Source organism: Sorghum bicolor, chromosome 10 (genome assembly GCF_000003195.3).
Source record: "Sorghum bicolor cultivar BTx623 chromosome 10, Sorghum_bicolor_NCBIv3, whole genome shotgun sequence".
In the NCBI taxonomy this organism is placed as follows: Eukaryota; Viridiplantae; Streptophyta; class Magnoliopsida; order Poales; family Poaceae; genus Sorghum; species Sorghum bicolor.
In genome coordinates this window covers 4,478,536-4,498,130 of record NC_012879.2, presented here as the reverse complement: position 1 = coordinate 4,498,130, position 19,595 = coordinate 4,478,536, and the positions used below count along the sequence as shown (strand labels likewise).

Genomic DNA, 19,595 nt, shown 5'->3' with positions numbered 1-19,595 from the left:
CTATCTAATGCTGGAAGATCCTCATGTGGGATTCTTGGTTCCGGTGCTCATAGAAAAGTGATTCAGAATTCAGATTCTTCACATCAGGATAGTAGTAAAATAAAGGACCAAACTGGCTTCAGACAGGGTGCTTCTAGCAGCAATCGGAATGTGAAGAAGCCTTCATTATCAACTCAAGCTAATGAGCAGGATATGAGATATATTTTATCCATCCCTGGGAGCGGAGTAGATTATAGCAAGCTGAAGTTCAAAGATAATCATCCATCTCTATCTGCCACACCAGGAATCTCTTCTGATAATGGTTGCATTATGCCAAATGATCATATATAGGGATGAACCTGCTCAAGGGGTTTCAGTTGGAGATGAGCCATTGTTTTCAACTGTCCCTGAGCTGGACTGGATATGGCAGTATGAGTATCCTTTCCTTTCCATTGCCAGTCTACCATCAATATGAAGGGCATGTGCCCATCACACTTGTGAGACCACATCACATTGCACCGTGTTTGTCCACCCACAGTGGTGCATCACATGATGAGATGTGTGGCGGGAGCTAGGTGTGATACGCATATATCTAGTTTCCTAGGATCTACTATGCCGCCTGGTCACCCTTGTCATGTTTGCTCTACTGCATGTCCTAGCCGAGCGTTCACCGCTGTGGCCCTCATCCATTCCGCTCTTGACCCACCTCATCATGGCACCAGCCCCTATATACCTTGTGGCAGTCACATGCAACACCACAACCACCACCATCGCACTCCTTCCTCTTCCCCGTCAAGTAGGAACTCGTGCTCATTCTCGCCATCTCCTCACACTTACCCTCGGTCCCTTTTTAATTATCGTTTGCGCTTCCCGAAAAACAACTACCGGTAATTATATATTAAAAAATATTAATATTTATAATATATAATTAGTATCATTAGAAAGATCTTTGAATCTAGTTTTTTAACAAATTTATTTGGAGATACAAATGTTGCACGTATTTTCTACAAATCGAGTCAAACTTGTGGCACGCATACAACGGCGACAATTAAAAAGGGACAGAGAGAGTAGTTCCCTACTCTCTCAGCCTTCCTCGCCTCCCTCAAGGACTATAGAGGCAATCGTTCCAATGCAACAAGGTGTGTAGCACACGGTATAAGCGTCGCAGCGGGCACGTACGACATGGCCAGGCATGGCAACATAAGGTATGATCACTCGGCAAATGTGCATGTATTCAGATTCCGATCGATATTCGTAATGGTAAACCACCGGATGCAGAAGTGCTGATGCCTTGTGATTTCATTTCTTAATCTGATCCAATCAACAGAACCACGCGTACGTATCTTAGAGCTTGTGCATTTCTGCTTTCGCTACCCGACTTAAGGTACGGTGTAATCTCATCTCAACTTCTGAGAAGAGTTTCTCCTCGTAGTTTGATACTCTGAATTCCTGGTGCTACAACACACTGCAGGTCTACAACTCAACGACAATCCTGTGAACCCTCTCCTTGGTGTGCATCGCCTCCAGTTGCAAAACAACAAGGCCGGAGGAAGAATCATAGGTGAACTCCAGCTGCGCAGAGGCAGAGCCCAGCAAACATCTCCTTGGCCTGACCGAGGAGTAGGCACCGAACCTGCCACACCCCCTCACTTCCACGCACACCAATCCGGTGGCATCCGAGCTAGTAGCAGAAGCGGGCCCGTCGTTGTCGCCGACGCCGAGCAGCTTTGCGCCGTCGAGGAGGTGGTACGTTAGGCCTTCCACCGCCGCGCCGCTGTTGAACATGTCGACGAGCCCGATCGGGGCGAACCTGAACCCGGGTGCCAACTCCTGCAATGCGATAATGCGTCAGTTAGCTCACAGGTGCCAAATTCTTGAGTTCGAAATTAGTGTCAGGTTGGACATGGCAACAGTGGTGTGAGACATGGCGTGCTGACCTTGACCGGCGAGACGGTGAGGATGTCTTGCTGGAGGACCTTGAGGGAGACGGGCAGTGCCGCGCCGCTGGGGAGGACGACGAGGTCGCCGCTGGCATGGCGGTACACGGCGCAGTCGCCGTTCCATTCGGCATCCGTCGCGGCCTCGCAGATGAGGTGGACGTCGCTGCCCCTGACGGCGCAGGTCAGGGCGCCGGCGCCGGCCGGGTGGAAGTGGAACACGGTCTTCTTCTCCGCGAAGCTCCACGCCGCGCCCTGGCAGTTGTATACGCCGAGGACGCCCGTGAACTTGTTCATGTTCCATATCTTGAGCAGGCTGCATGCACCAGGAACCAGCCAAGACATGGCACGGAGTTGTCAGGCATGCTCCAAATCGCATCTGCGTTGCACCTGTCGGCAGAGAACCGTAATGCAGCCATGGGTGATCGAGCTCACCTGACACCGTCACGTGCCGGGTCCGTGAACAGGCAGTCCTTGGTGATAAAACTCTAGCAGGATCTACTAGCAATAGAACGGATAGGAATTCGGGATACAAAAAAAACAATATAGACAGTGACACATATATGTACACATACTAGATCTAATACAACTGAGTAGTAAGAGAGATTAGGGTTCGACCATCGACGTTGCCGGTGAGAGCAGCTCCTGTGCTGTCCATGTTGAGGGCGTTGACGCGGTGACGGAGTAGATCCCGTCGTCCTTCAGGCCTCCACCGGCACTGACCGACGACGGCAGGGTAGGGGTAGAAGGGTGGCGGCGCGGTGGTGCTTCCCGACGCCACTGCGCACTGCCGATCGGATGGCCTAGGGTTTGTCGAGTGGGGATGTGTGCACGGCGAACTTCGTCAAACGTGCCTGCGGCCCCCACTCCTGTTTATATAGCGCAGCGCGTCGGGGGCCCACCAACCATGGATCGGTTGGGCGCCCCCGATCAGGGCGCGATCCAGGGGGTAAGAGGCCCCAGCCGTTGGGCTGGGCCTGAGATCAACCTAACATTCTCCCCCTTGATCTCAACTGTGCTATCTCGCTTTGTCAACTCACCCCATCACAAATCAGTGTATTGAGCATGCTTCATCTTGACAGTTATCACTGCTAGATTAGACAGCCACAAACACTTTTCTATTTAGAGATGAATTCTCGCCTTGGGCCCCTTACTATCCAGGAATCACAGGCTTTCCCTTAAACCCATGCCGGCTACATGTTCTCTGAACACGTTGGGTGGTAAGCCTTTGGTAAGCGGATCCGCTAGCATCTTTTCTGTGCTTATATGTTCAAGACTTATGACGTGATCCCGGATTTTATCCTTGACAACATAATATTTTATGTCAATGTGCTTGGCTGCATTGCTTGACTTATTGTTGTGAGCATACAACACTGCTGGCTCGTTGTCACAATACAACTTTAGTGGTTTATCGATGCTGTCGACCACCTTTAAACTGGGTATAAATTTCTTAAGCCAATTCACCTGTCCTGATGCCTCATAACAAGCAATAAACTCAGCATACATTGTGGACGATGCAGTGACTATTGTTTGTTTTGAGCTCTTCCATGATATGGCTCCTTGCGCGAGAGTGAATACATACCCTGAGGTAGACTTTCTATCATCTCCCGCGTAATCAGAATCTGAATACCCTACTATTTGTAGGTCATCAGATCTTCTATAGGTTAACATGAGCCCTTTCGTGCCTTGCAAGTACCTTAAGACTTTCTTTACTAGATTCCAGTGTTCCATACCTGGATTACTTTGATATCTACCAAGTAACCCGGTCACAAAAGCCAGGTCTGGGCGTGTGCACACTTGAGCATACTGTAAGCTTCCGACAGCTGAAGCGTATGGAACGGCTTGCATGCGATCGCGCTCGAACTTGCTCTTGGGACATTGATGTTCCCCATACTTGTCACCTTTTACAATAGGAGCAGGTGAAGGTCTACACTTATGCATATTGAATTTCTTCAACATTTTCTCTATATATGCCTCTTGGGACAATCCCAATACCCCTCGACTTCTATCTCGGTGAATCTTTATGCCCAAGACAAAGGAAGCTTCACCTAAATCTTTCATATCAAAATTTGAGGACAAAAATCTCTTGGTTTCCTGCAGTAGAGTGACATCACTACTGGCTAGTAGAATGTCATCTACATACAGTACTAGGAAAATGTATTTCCCATTCTTAAACTTTGCATATACGCAATTGTCCTCAACGTTCTCTTTAAACCCAAACTTTCTGATTGTCTTATCAAATTTTAAATACCACTGCCTGGATGCTTGCTTTAATCCATAAATGGATTTCTTCAGGCGACAGCCCATTCTTTCTTTGCCTGTCATAACAAAACCTCTCGGTTGTGCCATGTATACTGTTTCTTCTAGATCCCCATTGAGAAAAGCTGTCTTCACATCCATTTGATGCAATTCTAGATCAAAATGTGCCACTAGGGCCATTATGATTCTAAAAGAGTCCTTGCTCGAGACAGGAGAGAATGTTTCATTATAATCTATCCCTTCTCGCTGAGTGAAACCCTTGGCTACCAGTCTTGCTTTGTACCTTTCTATGTTCCCTTTGGAGTCACGTTTCACCTTATAGACCCATTTGCAGCCTACTGTTTTGGCTCCTTCAGGGATTTCCTCTAGGTCCCAAACTTTATTGGTACTCATGGACTTTAATTCATCTTCCATGGCTTCTTGCCACTTAGATGCTTCGGTGCTCCTCATGGCTTCTTCAAATGAAGTGGGTTCATCCTCCATCTGAACTTCTTCGCATTCATAGACTATATAGTCATCTGGAATAGGAGACTTTCTCGCTCTTTGGGGTCTGCCAGAAGTTTCTGCTACTGGCATTTCTTCTTGAGGTTGCTCTTGTTGGGGCTGTTGTTCTTCGACTATGGGTTCATTCGGCTCCTGAGGGACAGGTTCCAAATTGGCCATAGGCGAAAAAGCAGCAGGTGTTGTCACTACTGGTGTAGATCCAACAACAACAGGCAGCGTAAAGTAGGGTTCTTGCACCATGGGAATGGACACGAACACCCGCTTCTCTTCAAGGTTAATTTCTCGCGCTGCCTTGCTCCCCCTGATCATCTGATCTTCTAGAAAACTAGCGTGTCTCGTTTCCACAAACTTGGTATGTCTACCAGGGCAGTAGAAACGATAACCTTTCGACTTTTCTGGATAGCCAATGAAATGACAACTTACTGTTTTGGGGTCTAGCTTTCCTATGTTTGGGTTAAACACTTTTGCTTCAGCGGGGCTCCCCCAGACACGCAGATGGTTGACTGAGGGTTTCCTGCCGGTCCACAACTCATACGGGGTTTTAAGTACTGACTTGCTTGGAACTCTGTTGAGAATATGAATGGCGGTTTTTAAGGCCTCCATCCACAAACTCAGTGGCAGAGTGGAATAGCTCATCATGCTGCGCACCATATCCATTAGAGTACGGTTACGCCTTTCTGCTACTCCATTCTGCTGTGGGTCCCCTGGCATTGAATACTGGGCTACTATGCCATTTTCCTGTAAGAACCTTGCAAAAGGTCCAGGAACTTGTCCATAAGGGGTATGTCGACCGTAGTACTCCCCCCCACGGTCAGATCTTACTACTTTGATTTTTCTGTCTAGTTGGTTTTCAACCTCAGCCTTGAATATCTTAAATTTGTCTAAAGCTTCTGAGCGTTCTTTGATTGGATAGATGTATCCAAAACGAGAGTAGTCATCTGTGAATGTGATGAAGGAATCAAAACCATCCACAGATGTCACTGGAAAAGGTCCACAGATGTCTGTGTGGATCAATTCTAGTACTCCCGTGCTTCGCTTAGCGCCTTTCTTTATGTTCTTTACTAACTTGCCTTTAATGCAATCGACGCATTGCTCTAACTCTGAGAGTTCTAGTGGTGGGAGGATTGATTCTTTGACTAAGCGTTCTATTCTCCCCCTCGAAATATGGCCTAAACGACAGTGCCATAATTTCGATGAGGAATCAATTCTCTTTCTTTTCTTGCTAGCATCTGCGGGTATTGCATTCTCAGCGTTATTACATTCAGCATTCACATTCTCAGACAAAGATAATAAATAAAGTTTGTCTTGTCGGAAGGCAAGACCCACACATTTATTATTTAACTGTAGCTTACAATCATTCTTGCTGAAATGGCAATCAAAACCATAGTCTGACAAACATGAAACTGAAATTAAATTTCTAGCTAAAGAGGGAACATAAAGAACATCATGCAACTCAAGGGTGAAGCCACTAGCTAAATCTAGAGATAAATTTCCTATAGCTTGAACTTCAGCTTCAACACCAGTGGCCACCTTAATCTGTCTTTCTCCTCTTTGAAGGGTTCTCCCTCCACTGAATCCCTGCAAAGAGTTTGCAACATGAACAGTTGCACCTGAGTCAATCCACCATGTGGATCTAGCATAACTTAGATATAAGGATTCATCAACAAAAGTTATAATGTCCTCACCTTTCACTAGGCAATGTTTCATGAACTTAGGGCAGTCATGCTTCCAATGCCCTGTCTCATTACACCATCTACAGCGATCCGGGTCCTCCTGCCTGTGCTGGTTGTCTTGCTTTGGGTGTGCTTTAGGCTGTGAAGTGCTTCCTCCCTTGTTCTGGGAGGTGGAGGCATCTGGAGCTTTCTTGTTGTAGAATGGCTTCTTGTTCTTTCCTTTCACAAAGTTCACAGAACCACCATTTGCATTCTTGAGCCTTTCTTCCTCTTGCACACACATAGCAATCACCTTCTCTAAATCCCACTCCTCTGGCTGTGTATTGTAGTTAACAACAAATGTCTCATACTCTTTAGGAAGTGAGTTTAGAGCTAGGTGAATGAGGAAACCATCAGCGAGGGGCATCTTTAGCTTCTCTAACTTGGCTGCCATGGTGCTCATGCTCAGAATGTGCTCTCTCACACTCCCCCCTGTGAACCTCATGTTAGTGAGTTTCTGGATCAGGGTGGAAGCATGAGCTTTGGTGGAACCAGTGAACTGATTCTTCACTTTCTCAAGATATTCTTTTGCTGTGTCACATTCTGGGATGGCACCTCTTAGGCCCTCTGTGATGGTTTTCTTGATGACAATCTTGCACTTGCGGTTTGACTTTTCCCACTTGTACTTCTCAAGATCATACTTTGCTCTGATGGGAGCAAAGTCTCGCTTCCGATTAGCAAAAGCTTCATCGGTCTCATTCTGAGCCCTTTCGGGCTCCTCTGGCTCAGTGGGCTTTGGCTCCTGAAGAGCCAAATCTATCTCAGCAAGTGCTAGAGCAGCATCAAGTTCCTCGCGCCACAGAACATAGTTCTGCCCCGTCAGCTTTGGGATTGCACTGATGAAGTGCATCGCATTGAGTGCTTGGTCTGAAATTAAATATGAGAAAATAGTGAGAACATTAACATTAAATCTAGGCAAAATAATTGTATATCTTAATTTAACGTTGGTCAAAATCAAGATATACAAAAATTAACTCTCTACATAAATTCTAATCACCGTTGGGCAGAATAGAATAAATGCATAAAATTAGAACTTGAAATTTGCAATATTGTTATTATTAACGTTGGTCAAAAAATAACAATATCACAAAGGAACTAGGCTTTAAAACTCGTTTCTCAAATTAAATATCCCGTTGGTTCAATTTAATAGGAGAATTAAAATATAACTTGCGCAGCGGAAAACATTAATTTTCTTGCTATTTTCAGAAGCATAACTTGCTGACTGTGCTTTTCTAGATAATATACACGTTGGTGCAAATTAAATAGAATTTAAAACTGAGCAAAACATTATTTAAATGCTTCTGAAAATAAAATAGAATATGAAAAAGGAATTTCTGTGGTTAAACAGCCCGCGGCCAGCCATTCGGCCCGCGGCCGCTTGCGGCCCAGCTTGGACGCTGGCGCTGGCCCAGCAGCGCACGGCTTTTTTTTTTTTTTTTTTCTTGCTAGGCTCTGTGATTCTCGGCCCATGAAGCCAAAACGGCCCATGGCCGGTGCGCGCTGGGCATCCCCCCGCGCCCAGGCCGCAACCTGGGCCTGAGCCGGGATTTGCTGCTCCCGCCTGGGCTCATTTCGGCCCGAAAAGGTCCTGACCGTTGGATCGCATCCAACGGCTTGCCTTTGATCTCGGGGACTCAAAACCCCAGGCCGGCTTGCCCCCCTGTAACCCTAGCCCCATTTGCGCCGTCGCCCTCTCTCTCTTCTCTCTCAGAGCGCCGGTCGGCAGGGAGCCGCCGCCGGCGTTCTTGCTCCTTCTTCCGGCGTGCGGCGCACAGGGAGCCGCCGGCGCCTTGCTTCTTCTCGCTCGCAACGCGCGCGCCGCGCCCAGCAGCAACGAAACCGCCGCAGCAGCAGCGCTGGAGTCCTCGGCGGCCGGAGGAGGTGGCGCCCCGCGGGTCCTATCGCCGGAGGTCGCGCTCCCCATGGTGGGTGAGCGCGCCGCCGTCGATGGGAGTCGCGAGGGTGCCCTGTGCTTGGCCCCCATGCAGGGCTCTTTCTCGCCGAGACTTGCTTTCTTTCTTTTTTTTTTTTTTTTGATCTGGATTTCTCTGCTAAGTTTCTTGTGCTTACTGGGGTTAGGTGTCCCTTTCCCCGATCTGTGTTCGTTTGGATCTAGGCGTTAGGGTTAGGGTGGTCTCGGTTTTGACTGAGTTAGGATTAGGGTTTCGAGAATCCCCTCCTTCTTCTTGCTGTAAACCCGAAAACCCCGATCTATTTACTAGATCGGCTGATACCATTGATAAAACTCTAGCAGGATCTACTAGCAATAGAACGGATAGGAATTCGGGATACAAAAAAAACAATATAGACAGTGACACATATATGTACACATACTAGATCTAATACAACTGAGTAGTAAGAGAGATTAGGGTTCGACCATCGACGTTGCCGGTGAGAGCAGCTCCTGTGCTGTCCATGTTGAGGGCGTTGACGCGGTGACGGAGTAGATCCCGTCGTCCTTCAGGCCTCCACCGGCACTGACCGACGACGGCAGGGTAGGGGTAGAAGGGTGGCGGCGCGGTGGTGCTTCCCGACGCCACTGCGCACTGCCGATCGGATGGCCTAGGGTTTGTCGAGTGGGGATGTGTGCACGGCGAACTTCGTCAAACGTGCCTGCGGCCCCCACTCCTGTTTATATAGCGCAGCGCGTCGGGGGCCCACCAACCATGGATCGGTTGGGCGCCCCCGATCAGGGCGCGATCCAGGGGGTAAGAGGCCCCAGCCGTTGGGCTGGGCCTGAGATCAACCTAACACTTGGTGGGCCTGCCAGGCAGACGCGCACGTAGCACGGAGCCGTCCGGCAAGACGATCTTCTTGAGCAGCTCAAAGTCGTGCTTGCCGGGGGCGTCACTGCAAATCCATCACCAAGAACACCATTCAGCTGCCAATTCTACTGAACATAGGAATGGAGCAAGGTGAGCAAAAATGATCGCGAGTTCGCGACCTGACATAGACAGGGCCGCCGCTGATCACACGGGCCGAGCCATGGTACTCGCCGGCTGGGTGGAGGGAGTGGAACATGTCCCAGTCCGGGAGCATGAACTCGCCGAGGAACACGCTGTTGTACGCCACCGCGGCGATGTGAACCGTGTGCGACGCGGGGTCCCTCGGGAAGAAGTCATCTGACGCTCTCACCACCGCCGTCTGCTTCGAGCTGTCGAACCAAATTGGTCAGCCATGAAATGAAGTTCACGGTTAGGACGATGGTAGGAGCGTACCAGTAGAGGGCGTCGGTGTTGTGGCTCATGCAGGCGATGAGGCCGTTCTCCGGGAAATTCTTGGCGACGGAGGCGTCGAGCGCCTGGTGGTATCGCCTCGTGAGCTGCGCGCGGCCGCCGTGGCCGGCGCCGAGCGTCTCCAGGATGCACTGCTAATCCACCTTGACGCCGTCGACACCGGCAGCGGCGAGGTACGCGTGCTGCTCGTCGTAGAAACGGTACACGGCGCGCGGGTGCATGAGGCCGACCCCTTGGGCGGTGATCCAGTCGGTCTTCATGCCGGGATCGTTCTCGGCAACGCCCGGCGAGATCTTGGGGAACTGCATGCTGGAGACGTACTGCTCCATGCCGGCGGCGCCTGGACGGACACCGCCCCAGTAGCCGGTGATAGCGTGCCAGACGAAGACGTACTTGAGGCCGTACTCTTCCTTCGCCGCGCGCACCACCGCCCTGATGCCGGCGGCCGGGTCGTCCTGGCTCTGGAACTTGCTGTTCTCCCTGATACCGGTGAGCCGAGGCAAGCGCGGCTGCCTGGCCTCTCCTGATGCTGGGTCGTCGGAGTTGGGTTGGTCCGTGCCTACGGACTGCCAGCCGTCGTCTATTATGACGAACTTGGGCGGCGCGCCGCCGGCGACGAGGCTGCGGAGCCCGGCCTCGACGCCCTCCTGCGTGACGTCCTGGTAGAAGGCGTCCCAGGTGCACCAGCCGAAGTAGTCGACGATGCGCGGGAGCTTCTTCTCGGCACGGACCCGGAACGTCCTGAGCGCGGACTTGGCCGCCGCGACGGCGCCGGCGATGGCCGCGAAGGGATCGGACTCCGCGGCGCCCACGAAGAGCGCGCGCTCGACGGACGCCGCGCGCGTGCCGGCGTCCCCGCTCTCGACGCAGAGCTCCAGCGCGTCGCCCGCGCCGCCCTGGAGGCTGGCACGGAACGCGCCCTCCACGAGCGGGAGGAACACGACGTACGCCGCGTCCTCGCCGCCGGCGCCCCTGGACTCCACGAGCAGGAACTGCGTCTCGTGTGGGACGTCGCCGCCCTTGTCCCCCATCCGCTGCGACATCCACCACAGCTTGCTCCGGAAACACGCCATGAACCGAACGTCCCTGCGCCATCGTCGTGGTCCCAAACCAAAATCAGAGCGGAATGGATAGAAAAATCGCATTTAAATTTTTCTTCTCGTGTTCTCAATGTCGGCACCAGACCTTAAGGAGCCGAGGGAGACGACATGGCGGGAGGCTGACTCGTCGAAGTCGGCGCCGAGGAAGACCCCGTCGACTGCTCCCGCCGCTACAGCAGAGGACGACGCTACGGCTGCGGGCACGCCGGACAGGACCGCACGGCCGTAGACTGACAGCGTGCCTCCAGCGAGCTTGACGGATGCGGTGATCGTCATCTGCCCTTCCTCTCCCTGGGATGGCTGGACGACGGGAGTCTTGGTCGCCGCGACGAGTAGAACTGTAGGAGTCAGGATGGCAAGGTGAGTGGCAAGTATGCGAGGAGCAGATGAGCGGGGGAAAAGCGGCGGCGAGCTGTGTCAGTCTGCGCGCCAAATGCGAGATCACTGTAGATCACTGTCAGCCAGCGGCAGCTCAACTCTGTTACCACTTGCTAGTTCATATTGCTATTGGGATCTGAATTGAGGACGCGTTTAGTTGGTGAAAATTTTTAGATTTGACTACCGTAGTATTTTTGTTTGTATTTAACAATTATTGTTTAATTATGAACAAACTAGATTTAAAAGATTCGTCTTGTAAATTACCGACAAATTATATAATTAGTTATTATTTATATTTAATACTTTATGCATACATCTAAAGATTCGATGTAATGGAAAATCTTAAAAAAAATTAATAAACTTTGGAAACTAAACAAGGCCTGAGTGACTAGTGACCAAACCTTTGCTTGGCGCCATTTTTTTCACGGTCATGCCTTCACACGTTTTTCATCCAGAGAAAGAATTATAGCGACGCAACTATGGGAGAATTCTCATAGCGCAGGGTTACTAAAGCACCACCAAGATCGGTCAATACAATCATTAGATGTTGGTAATTTTATGAATTTTATATGCTATTCGGAGTTACTGTAGATCATTTTAAATAACGTTGAGCTAATTTAGATTTTAAAAAATAAGGGCTTACTTAATTTCATATGCCAGATTCTTGTGCTTAACATGTTTGTTTTCCAGCTCTGGACATGCTCGGTACCTGCACCACCAAGATCGGTCAATCATTAGATGTTTGTTTCTGAACCTTTCACTGTTTTTTATTTGGTGTTTTCAGCGAAACAAAGCTTTTAGATTTTGTAAAAAAAAAAGCTTTTAGATATTGACGCTCTGCACTTGACAATTCTGTCGGTGAGTCTCAACGCGTGCTTACTTATTTACTGTTTACTGGTTGAGATTTTTCATCTAAATACGTTTCATCTATAACAATTGGAACACTCCCGATCCCAGAAAAATTGGAACACTCCCAGTCCCAGAAAAATGTATATTTATAAATAATCTAATGTTATTCATTCAGTATCATAATATCAATATTTTTATATAGACTTGATCAATTTTAAATTGTTTCATTTCTCAGAAAATAAGTATTTATTTCTTTAAAGAGGGAGTATTGGAGTAAGCATGAACATGAGATGTGTGCCCTTTTCACATGTTCGTTAATTTGAAAGAGACATCTAGTAGTAGAACGAGGCCAATGGCAACTCAAGAAACCAATTAGTGCAAACGAGTCACTCTAGTGTGACACCATCAACTCTGTGCTCGCAAGGCATCGAAGAGGTCAAACTATGAAGGGTTCGCTTGCATAGGTGAGAGATGCTAACCTATCAGAAAGCTGGACGGGTGTTTTGAGAGCTGGAATGTAAATTTCATTCTAAGCATTTTCTTTTCATCCTTCTAAAGGATGCTATAAAAGTTTATGTAATCCCTGAACAGGGCTTGCCTTGAGGCACAGAGCAATCAATATATTCAGGTGGGGATCTTTTCTCCCAAGGTACGAAACGTGTTGCGGAAACAAAAGGTTTTGAACGCTATCTATTGATGAACCTGATGAAGAAGCCAGCGCATTTGGCCATTTGGAGCACTTTCCATAGTGCTGAAAACTGCCGGCTGCATACAGTGCAAAGTGCAGCCGCAGCATCACCATTCACCAATCACCACAACACTGTGAATGGCCCAATTGCACTGTATGTGACCACTGACGCAAATCAACTCCATGATTGTTGTCTCACACGTCAATAGTATTCCAGATAAATCAATACTCCGTGACCACTTGCCCTGATCAATTGCATAAATAATAATAATAATAAAAGAGCCCAGATGCCGGCGATCCACTGGCGCGCGCGACCGCCATTGGCGAAAATCTGATCCGAGATCCACGTCTTGTCCACCAGCCGCGTTCGCCCATCACGCGCCGCCTAGCCGGGGTCACCAATCACCGATTCACCACGGAGCATTGAGCAACCACGAAACGTATAGGTCCATCTGTAACGGCAAATCAGCAATCCTTCAGCTTCAGCTTGCCCTTGCATTGCCAGGTGCTGGCATATCATATGGACAACAGGTCAAGCGAGAGAGGGAGGAGGACCAACTGCGCGCGAGCCGCCAAACAAAGTGGCAACTGGCATGCAGATCCGTGTTCCATTCCCCAATCAGGACGCATCAGAGAGAAATCAAAGAGCCGGCTGGTGGGAAAATATCTGCGGCCGGCTGTCCGTCGTCCCTCGATCATTCGGTTCGACTCTGGGCGTGGCGGTGGCGCCGAGATATTTTCTTCGTAAAATAAAGTTTTCAAAGCGCGATTGTCTGCTGCTGAGTATGCTGTTTATGTGAATGATCTTTTGAGTTCCAGCCGTAGCTGTAGCTTTCAAGGGGCCACCACTTGTAATTACTAGCTCTTAGCCTTTTGTTAGTACTGTGTTATTACTTATTAGCATTACAGCTGATCAGTGCAGCTATCATGCAGAAATACTCAAATGATTGTGGCAGAGTCAGCATCCCAGTGATATTGTGCTGCCTTACTGCAAACGCCAGTGTGAACCACACTAGTTGCCTTGTTCGCTTGAGTTTATCAGTCGAATCTGTCAGTTATTTAGTAGTGTTTTTCTCTCATAACAAACCAGTCAATAGTACTCTCTGTGATGGTTTATCAGCTAAACAAACAAGGATACGGAGTAACTAATGCCTTGTTTAGTTCCCATCAAAATCTAAAAAGTTTTCAAAATTCTCTGTCACATCGAATCTTACGGCACATGTATGGAGCGTTAAATGTAGATGAAAAAATAACTAATTGCACGGTTTACCTGTAAATCGTGAGATGAATCTTTTGAGCCTAGTTAGTATATAATTGAACAATATTTATCAAATACAAACGAAAGTGCTACGGTAGTGAAATCCAAAAAAATTACACAACTAAACAAGGTCTAAGTATTGAGTACATTACAATAGTACTCCGTATAAGGAGGGAGTACTAATGTACTATAGTAGTAGTGTAGTACGTACTCCCTCCATTTCAAATTGTAAGTCATTCTAAGAATTTTGGAGAGTCAAAATATTTTCACGTTTGACCAAAATTATAGAGTGAAATACTCAGATTTGTAACGTAAAATGAGTATACTATAAAAATATAATTAAGGAAGAATCTAATGATATTTAGTTGGTATCATAATAATTATTATTTTATCATATAAATTTGGTCAAACTTTGAAAAGTTTGACTCTCTAAGATTCTTGAAATGACTTATAATTTGGGATGGAGGAAGTATACGATAAGATGAAGATTGAAGAATACGGAGTATGTTGCAGGCTTGCAGTCAAGCTTGTGTCTTGCGTGGCACATCGTTGTCTTGGGACCTAGGTAGGTACTCCCTCTGTCCCAAATTTACTGACGTTTTAGCTCTCGAAGTAAGTCCCATAAAAAGTGTCGTTCTACTGGCTTGAATGTTCTGTGTCTCTAGGGATCGGTTACGACAACGACAGAATGTATGTCCCAGCAAACATCCTAATCCATTTGTTTAATGAAAAAATAATCGATGGAAGTGCATGGTTTTTGATGAAAGGTTGCCGGAAATCAGTTGATGCGTGCATTGGCCTTTGTGACTGTATCAGTGATACGACATATAAGAGCACTCACAATGCAAACTCTATCATAGAGTCTAAAGTCATTTATTACCTCGAACAATATGGACTTGGAGTCTAAATAAGACTTGACAATGTGAACAATGGTTTTGCGCGTGGTATCTTTCACTTTCAGACATCTCTCTCCCTGCCTGCATTATTGACAGGAGATGGCGTGCTAGCGTAGCCGATAGTGCTTTCTACTTCTAGTAGTAGTAGCTGATAAGCTGACGTGGCAGATTTTCCATCGAAATGGTAATGCCAAGAAAACGGGGTTAGTACGATTGATTGGCGTCAGTGTGGCACGATCAAATCAAACAAGGGCCTTGTTTAGATGCGAAATCTTTTTATATTTCGCTACTGTAGCACTTTCGTTTGTTTGTGATGACAAATATTATTTAATTATAAACTAATTTGTATCAAAATATTCGAGGGCGCGAGGGCCGACCACGACCAGCTGGGCTTCGGCGGATTGGCACGTCCACGCGGATCCGCCGTGGCAGCCTCGTCTCCGTCGCGCCGCGTCTCCCCAGCGAACAAAGCGGACCCAATCGCTCGTCCGCAGACCGCAGCTGCCGCTGCACGGGTCGGTTCCGTGACCGAGCCACCAAACTATGCGGCCCCACATGTCGGTTGCTTGTGGAGTCCATAGCTTATCGGCGTGACTGGTTTGGCTGCCTGGCTGGCGATCACTTGGCCTAGTCCATGGGATGCATGTGAATGTGATCCAACAAATTGTTGGAAATAGAAGTAATTTAGTGATGCATAGATTAACTTTGACAACTAGGAAAAAATCAACAACATAGATATATGAATCAAGACTAGTATTATGATACGAGATAATAGTCACGACATCTAGTGCTAGCAACATAAAGGACGCGAGAACAGATAACAAAGAGAAGATAGACATCCTTACGGGTAGTCGGCGCGGAGAAAGAAGAAGAAGACCGTCGATGGAGATCGGCGAACACCAGGCGTAGATGGAAGAAGACGTCCAGCGAGTAGTCGCGACGACGCTTCCCAAAAAACTGATACGCCCCTACCCCGTGCAGGAACACGAGAAGACGTAGGCTTCGAAGCTTGCTCTCCCGACACTGATGGCACGTTGGTGATGGAGTGGGGAAGATGGCGACAACGCAACAATGTGGCGAGGACGAGATGAATTAAAGTCCTCCATCTTTCCATATATACATGCATATGTGAGTGAACCTTTGAGATTTATTTAAAATTGTTTGGCCTATGGTCTAAAACATCTTAACACAAAATCACACCTATGTGATCCAACAATCCATAAGAGCTCCCATATTGTATATTGTAGAGTACTCCCCCTATACTCATAAAGAAAGTCGTTTTGAATAAGATTTGGATCAAACATTGGAAATATAAACCATAAATAACTTATATGTTGTTGAGTTTGAAAATATAAAAAATCATATGAATAGATTTATGTTAAAAAATATTTTTATAAAAATATACATATACCACTTTTTGATAGATATTGTTATAAAAACAAGGAGTAACAAGGAGTCAGCTTTGAAGACCGTGCCGTTGTCTTAAACGTTTTTTTTATGGATATAGAGGGAGTATGCTACCGTTTCATTTTGCCAACCCTATCGTGTACCATCTCAACTCTCAACCTATCTTCAAGTTCTTTTCTTGTTTGGCAAAAGAAGTATAAAAATATTATTTACTGATTTGCTGTAAAAAAAAAACAGGATTTAAACACACGAAAGAGGCGTACGTGCAAAGTGGCCAAGCCCAGTGGCCCTACCGCATGCAGCTGGCGCCATCCACCGCCGCGACCGCCATTGATATGATGGGCATGGGACAGACGCCAATCCGCCGTTGCAGGTCCGGCAGCCGGCAGGCGGTAGCCCGTCTCTTCGGCGTGTCCTCGTGCAAGTGCGGGTGCCGAGCAAAACTGGACGGTACTCCTACTCCAGCAACGTCGCTAGATGGCTGCTTCAGATCAGACAAGCAAAATTGGGAACACGTCATTTTCAGAGAGGGCGCGCGCGCGCTGCCATCGTGCATGCCAAGCAGATGCAGATCCATATATGCCATTTCCAGCCGGAACACGTCACTTCGAGGTCGGCATCGCCGAGATATTTTTAATTTCAAATTAAGACCTACAGCTCAGCTTTACTAGTAAATTTTTTTTAAAAAAGAACTTTCTAAACAACTTTTTAGGTAAAATTGAGTTGTTTTGAAGAAATTGTTTGGCAACAGTTTTGTACATGGATAAAAGAAAGAAATGAGAGAGATAGTATGAACTATTTTTTCTAACTTTTATCCCAACACATGTCTTTATAAGAAAAGAAAAAATAGTTTCATCTATAAAGCTGTTTTGGAAAAGAGTGTTTAGTAAAAAAAAACTCATAACAGCTCATGAAGCTATTGTCAACTGTGTTAAACAAACATGAATGATTCCAAAGTGAGATACGCATCAGCATCACACACACTGTGCATGATGGTTCGTGCCGGGGTCAGTGTGATAACTGATCATCCGTGTCTTCGTTCTCTAGTGAAATTAGAGATAGGTATCTATCTGCCTCCAGCTTGTACAAGCATCAGACTTCTCTATCGCCTCGTGCGTTCTTCCCTCTTCCCTTGGTAAACCGCATTAAATTTTGCATTATTTGCTTTATATCTCCCAGACAGATCTTTTTTTCCCTTTTTTTTCTTGTACTTCGAAACATGCACTGCTGGAATGAAAAAAAAGGGACATATCGCTCTCATCTCTAGTCCCCGTATCATCTGGCACATGACAGCGGTCCAGTGCATAGCTTAGCGTGCTAGAAGACAATGAGTAGGATTACTAAGCTGACGTGGCAGGTTTTTCGTCACTCCATATCGGTAAGAATAGGGCTAACAATTTAGCTTACTGCTGCATGAACATAAATAGTATAATATGTTCATATACTAGGACCTTGTTTAGATCCGATTTTTTTTTTAATTTTGACACTGTAGCACTTTTGTTTTTATTTAACAAACATTGTCCAATTATAAAGCAACTAGGCTTAAAAGATTCGTCTCGCGATTTACAGACAAACTGTGAAATTAGTTTTTGTTTTCATCTATATTTAATACTCCATGCATGTGCCGCAAGATTCGATGTGACGGGGAATCTTGAAAAGTTTTTGGTTTTGGGTGAACTAAACAACGTGGCTAGGTCAGTTATACCAAATATACACGTACTATAGGATTTAGATGTCATTTACGGTCTCTGAAACACAATTTTAACTTTTTATTTTTATAAAAATATTTAGAAAACTAATAAATGTATATTTTTATGAAAGTATTTTTCAAGACAAATCTATTCATATAATTTTTGTATTTGTAAACTCAACAATTTAAAAGTTATTAATGATTTTATATTCTCAATGTTTGATCCAAATCTTGTCCAAAACGATATCTAAATCCTATACGTAGGGAGTATTTTGCATATGGAGCGGAACACAGGGGCCTGTTTGGTTCCCATTGCTAAATTTTAGCCAACTAAGAGCATCCCCAACCGTTTTGCATATGGGCTTTGCATTCTTGTATTTGCAAAAAAAATCAAAAAACACATATCCAATGGTTTGGCAAATAGGCTTTGCAATTATGTTAACTTGGCAAAAAGAGAGAAAGAATTGGCATATATGCAAAGCCCGTTCTCGGTTGGCATCTGGCAAGTTCGCGTGAAGTCCGTGGCTTGGGGTCGCAGTCGCGCGTTTCTGCGATGTCCGCCGCCAGAACTTCGCACGAACTGCACGTCTTCATCTCAACGCCGGCTTGATGTGGTCTCCTGTAATCTAGAACTCATCGACTCCATGCCGGCAGGGACTCAACACCGGCTAGGACTGCAGCTGAGGGCAGACCAGATTATTGTTTTGCCGGTGATTACTCCAGCCGGCAAGGACTCCAGCAGCCACGAACAAACGCCGCTAGAGCCGCGACCTGGCGCCTCGCGCAAAAAAAAATCCCGCAAACTTTCACCCAACGCGCCACTAGGAGAATAGATCGGCAAAAAAAGAATTGTGGGTCCACAGTTTCATTTTTTTGCCAAGTAAATAATGCCAAACCATCGGAGATTGTCTCTTTTCACCTTTGCCAAATTTATTTAGGACTTGGCAAACTCCCTCATTTGCCAAACCAACTATGCAAAACGGTTGGGATGCTCTAACAGGTTATTAACCACTGATAATGAGTTTTTATCCTTTACATGTTTTATGACTCTCTGTTATGAATTTCTGTGTTCCAAACACCTCTTTCTATTTCTTTCCTTGTTTTAGCACTACACACCTATTCTATTCTTGTGTTTTTTTTTTCTATTCCTCTATTTTCGATTCCTTTGTTCCAAACAGTGCCGAAACAAGGAATAGCAATTTTATTTAGGCCTTGTTTACTTCTAAAAGATTTTGCAAAATAAAAATAGTACCACTTTCATTTGTATTTGAGAAACATTGTCAAATTATAGACTAACTAGGTTTAAAAAATCTGTCTCGCAAATTATATATAAACTATGTAATTAGTTATTTCTTCTTTTATCTACATTTAGTGGTTCATGTATGTGCCGCAAGATTCGATGTGATAGAGAATGTGAAATTTTTTATAAAATATTTTGAAAACTAAACAAGGTGTAGAGAAAACTGTTGGAGATGCTCAAACAGTCGAGGGTCAACCTGCCGCGCTTGAATCCCGGTGTCGCGGATTCGGCGTGGCAGCCTCGGCCCCATCCATGCCGCCGCGTCGGACCCCGCGTCTCCCCCCACACGGCCACAGTGCCACACTCACCTGCCTCGGTTCACACACACGTCCTCTGGCTCGCCCAATCGCTCGCGTACGCTTGTCCGCCGCCGCCGCACGAGTCGGTTCCGTGACCCAGCCC

The 19,595-nt window shown here is 46.6% G+C and overlaps 1 protein-coding gene across 1 annotated transcript; it reads right to left on the bottom strand.

Annotated features, from left to right (window-relative positions):
- On the bottom strand, positions 1,231-11,178 carry LOC8072579 (the record flags this gene model as incomplete). Its single annotated transcript, XM_021450345.1, has 7 exons — positions 1,231-1,809; positions 1,917-2,232; positions 2,352-2,393; positions 9,149-9,241; positions 9,336-9,535; positions 9,610-10,713; positions 10,813-11,178. Coding segments are annotated over 7 exons (2,478 nt in total), but the record flags the coding sequence as incomplete, so codon positions are not given.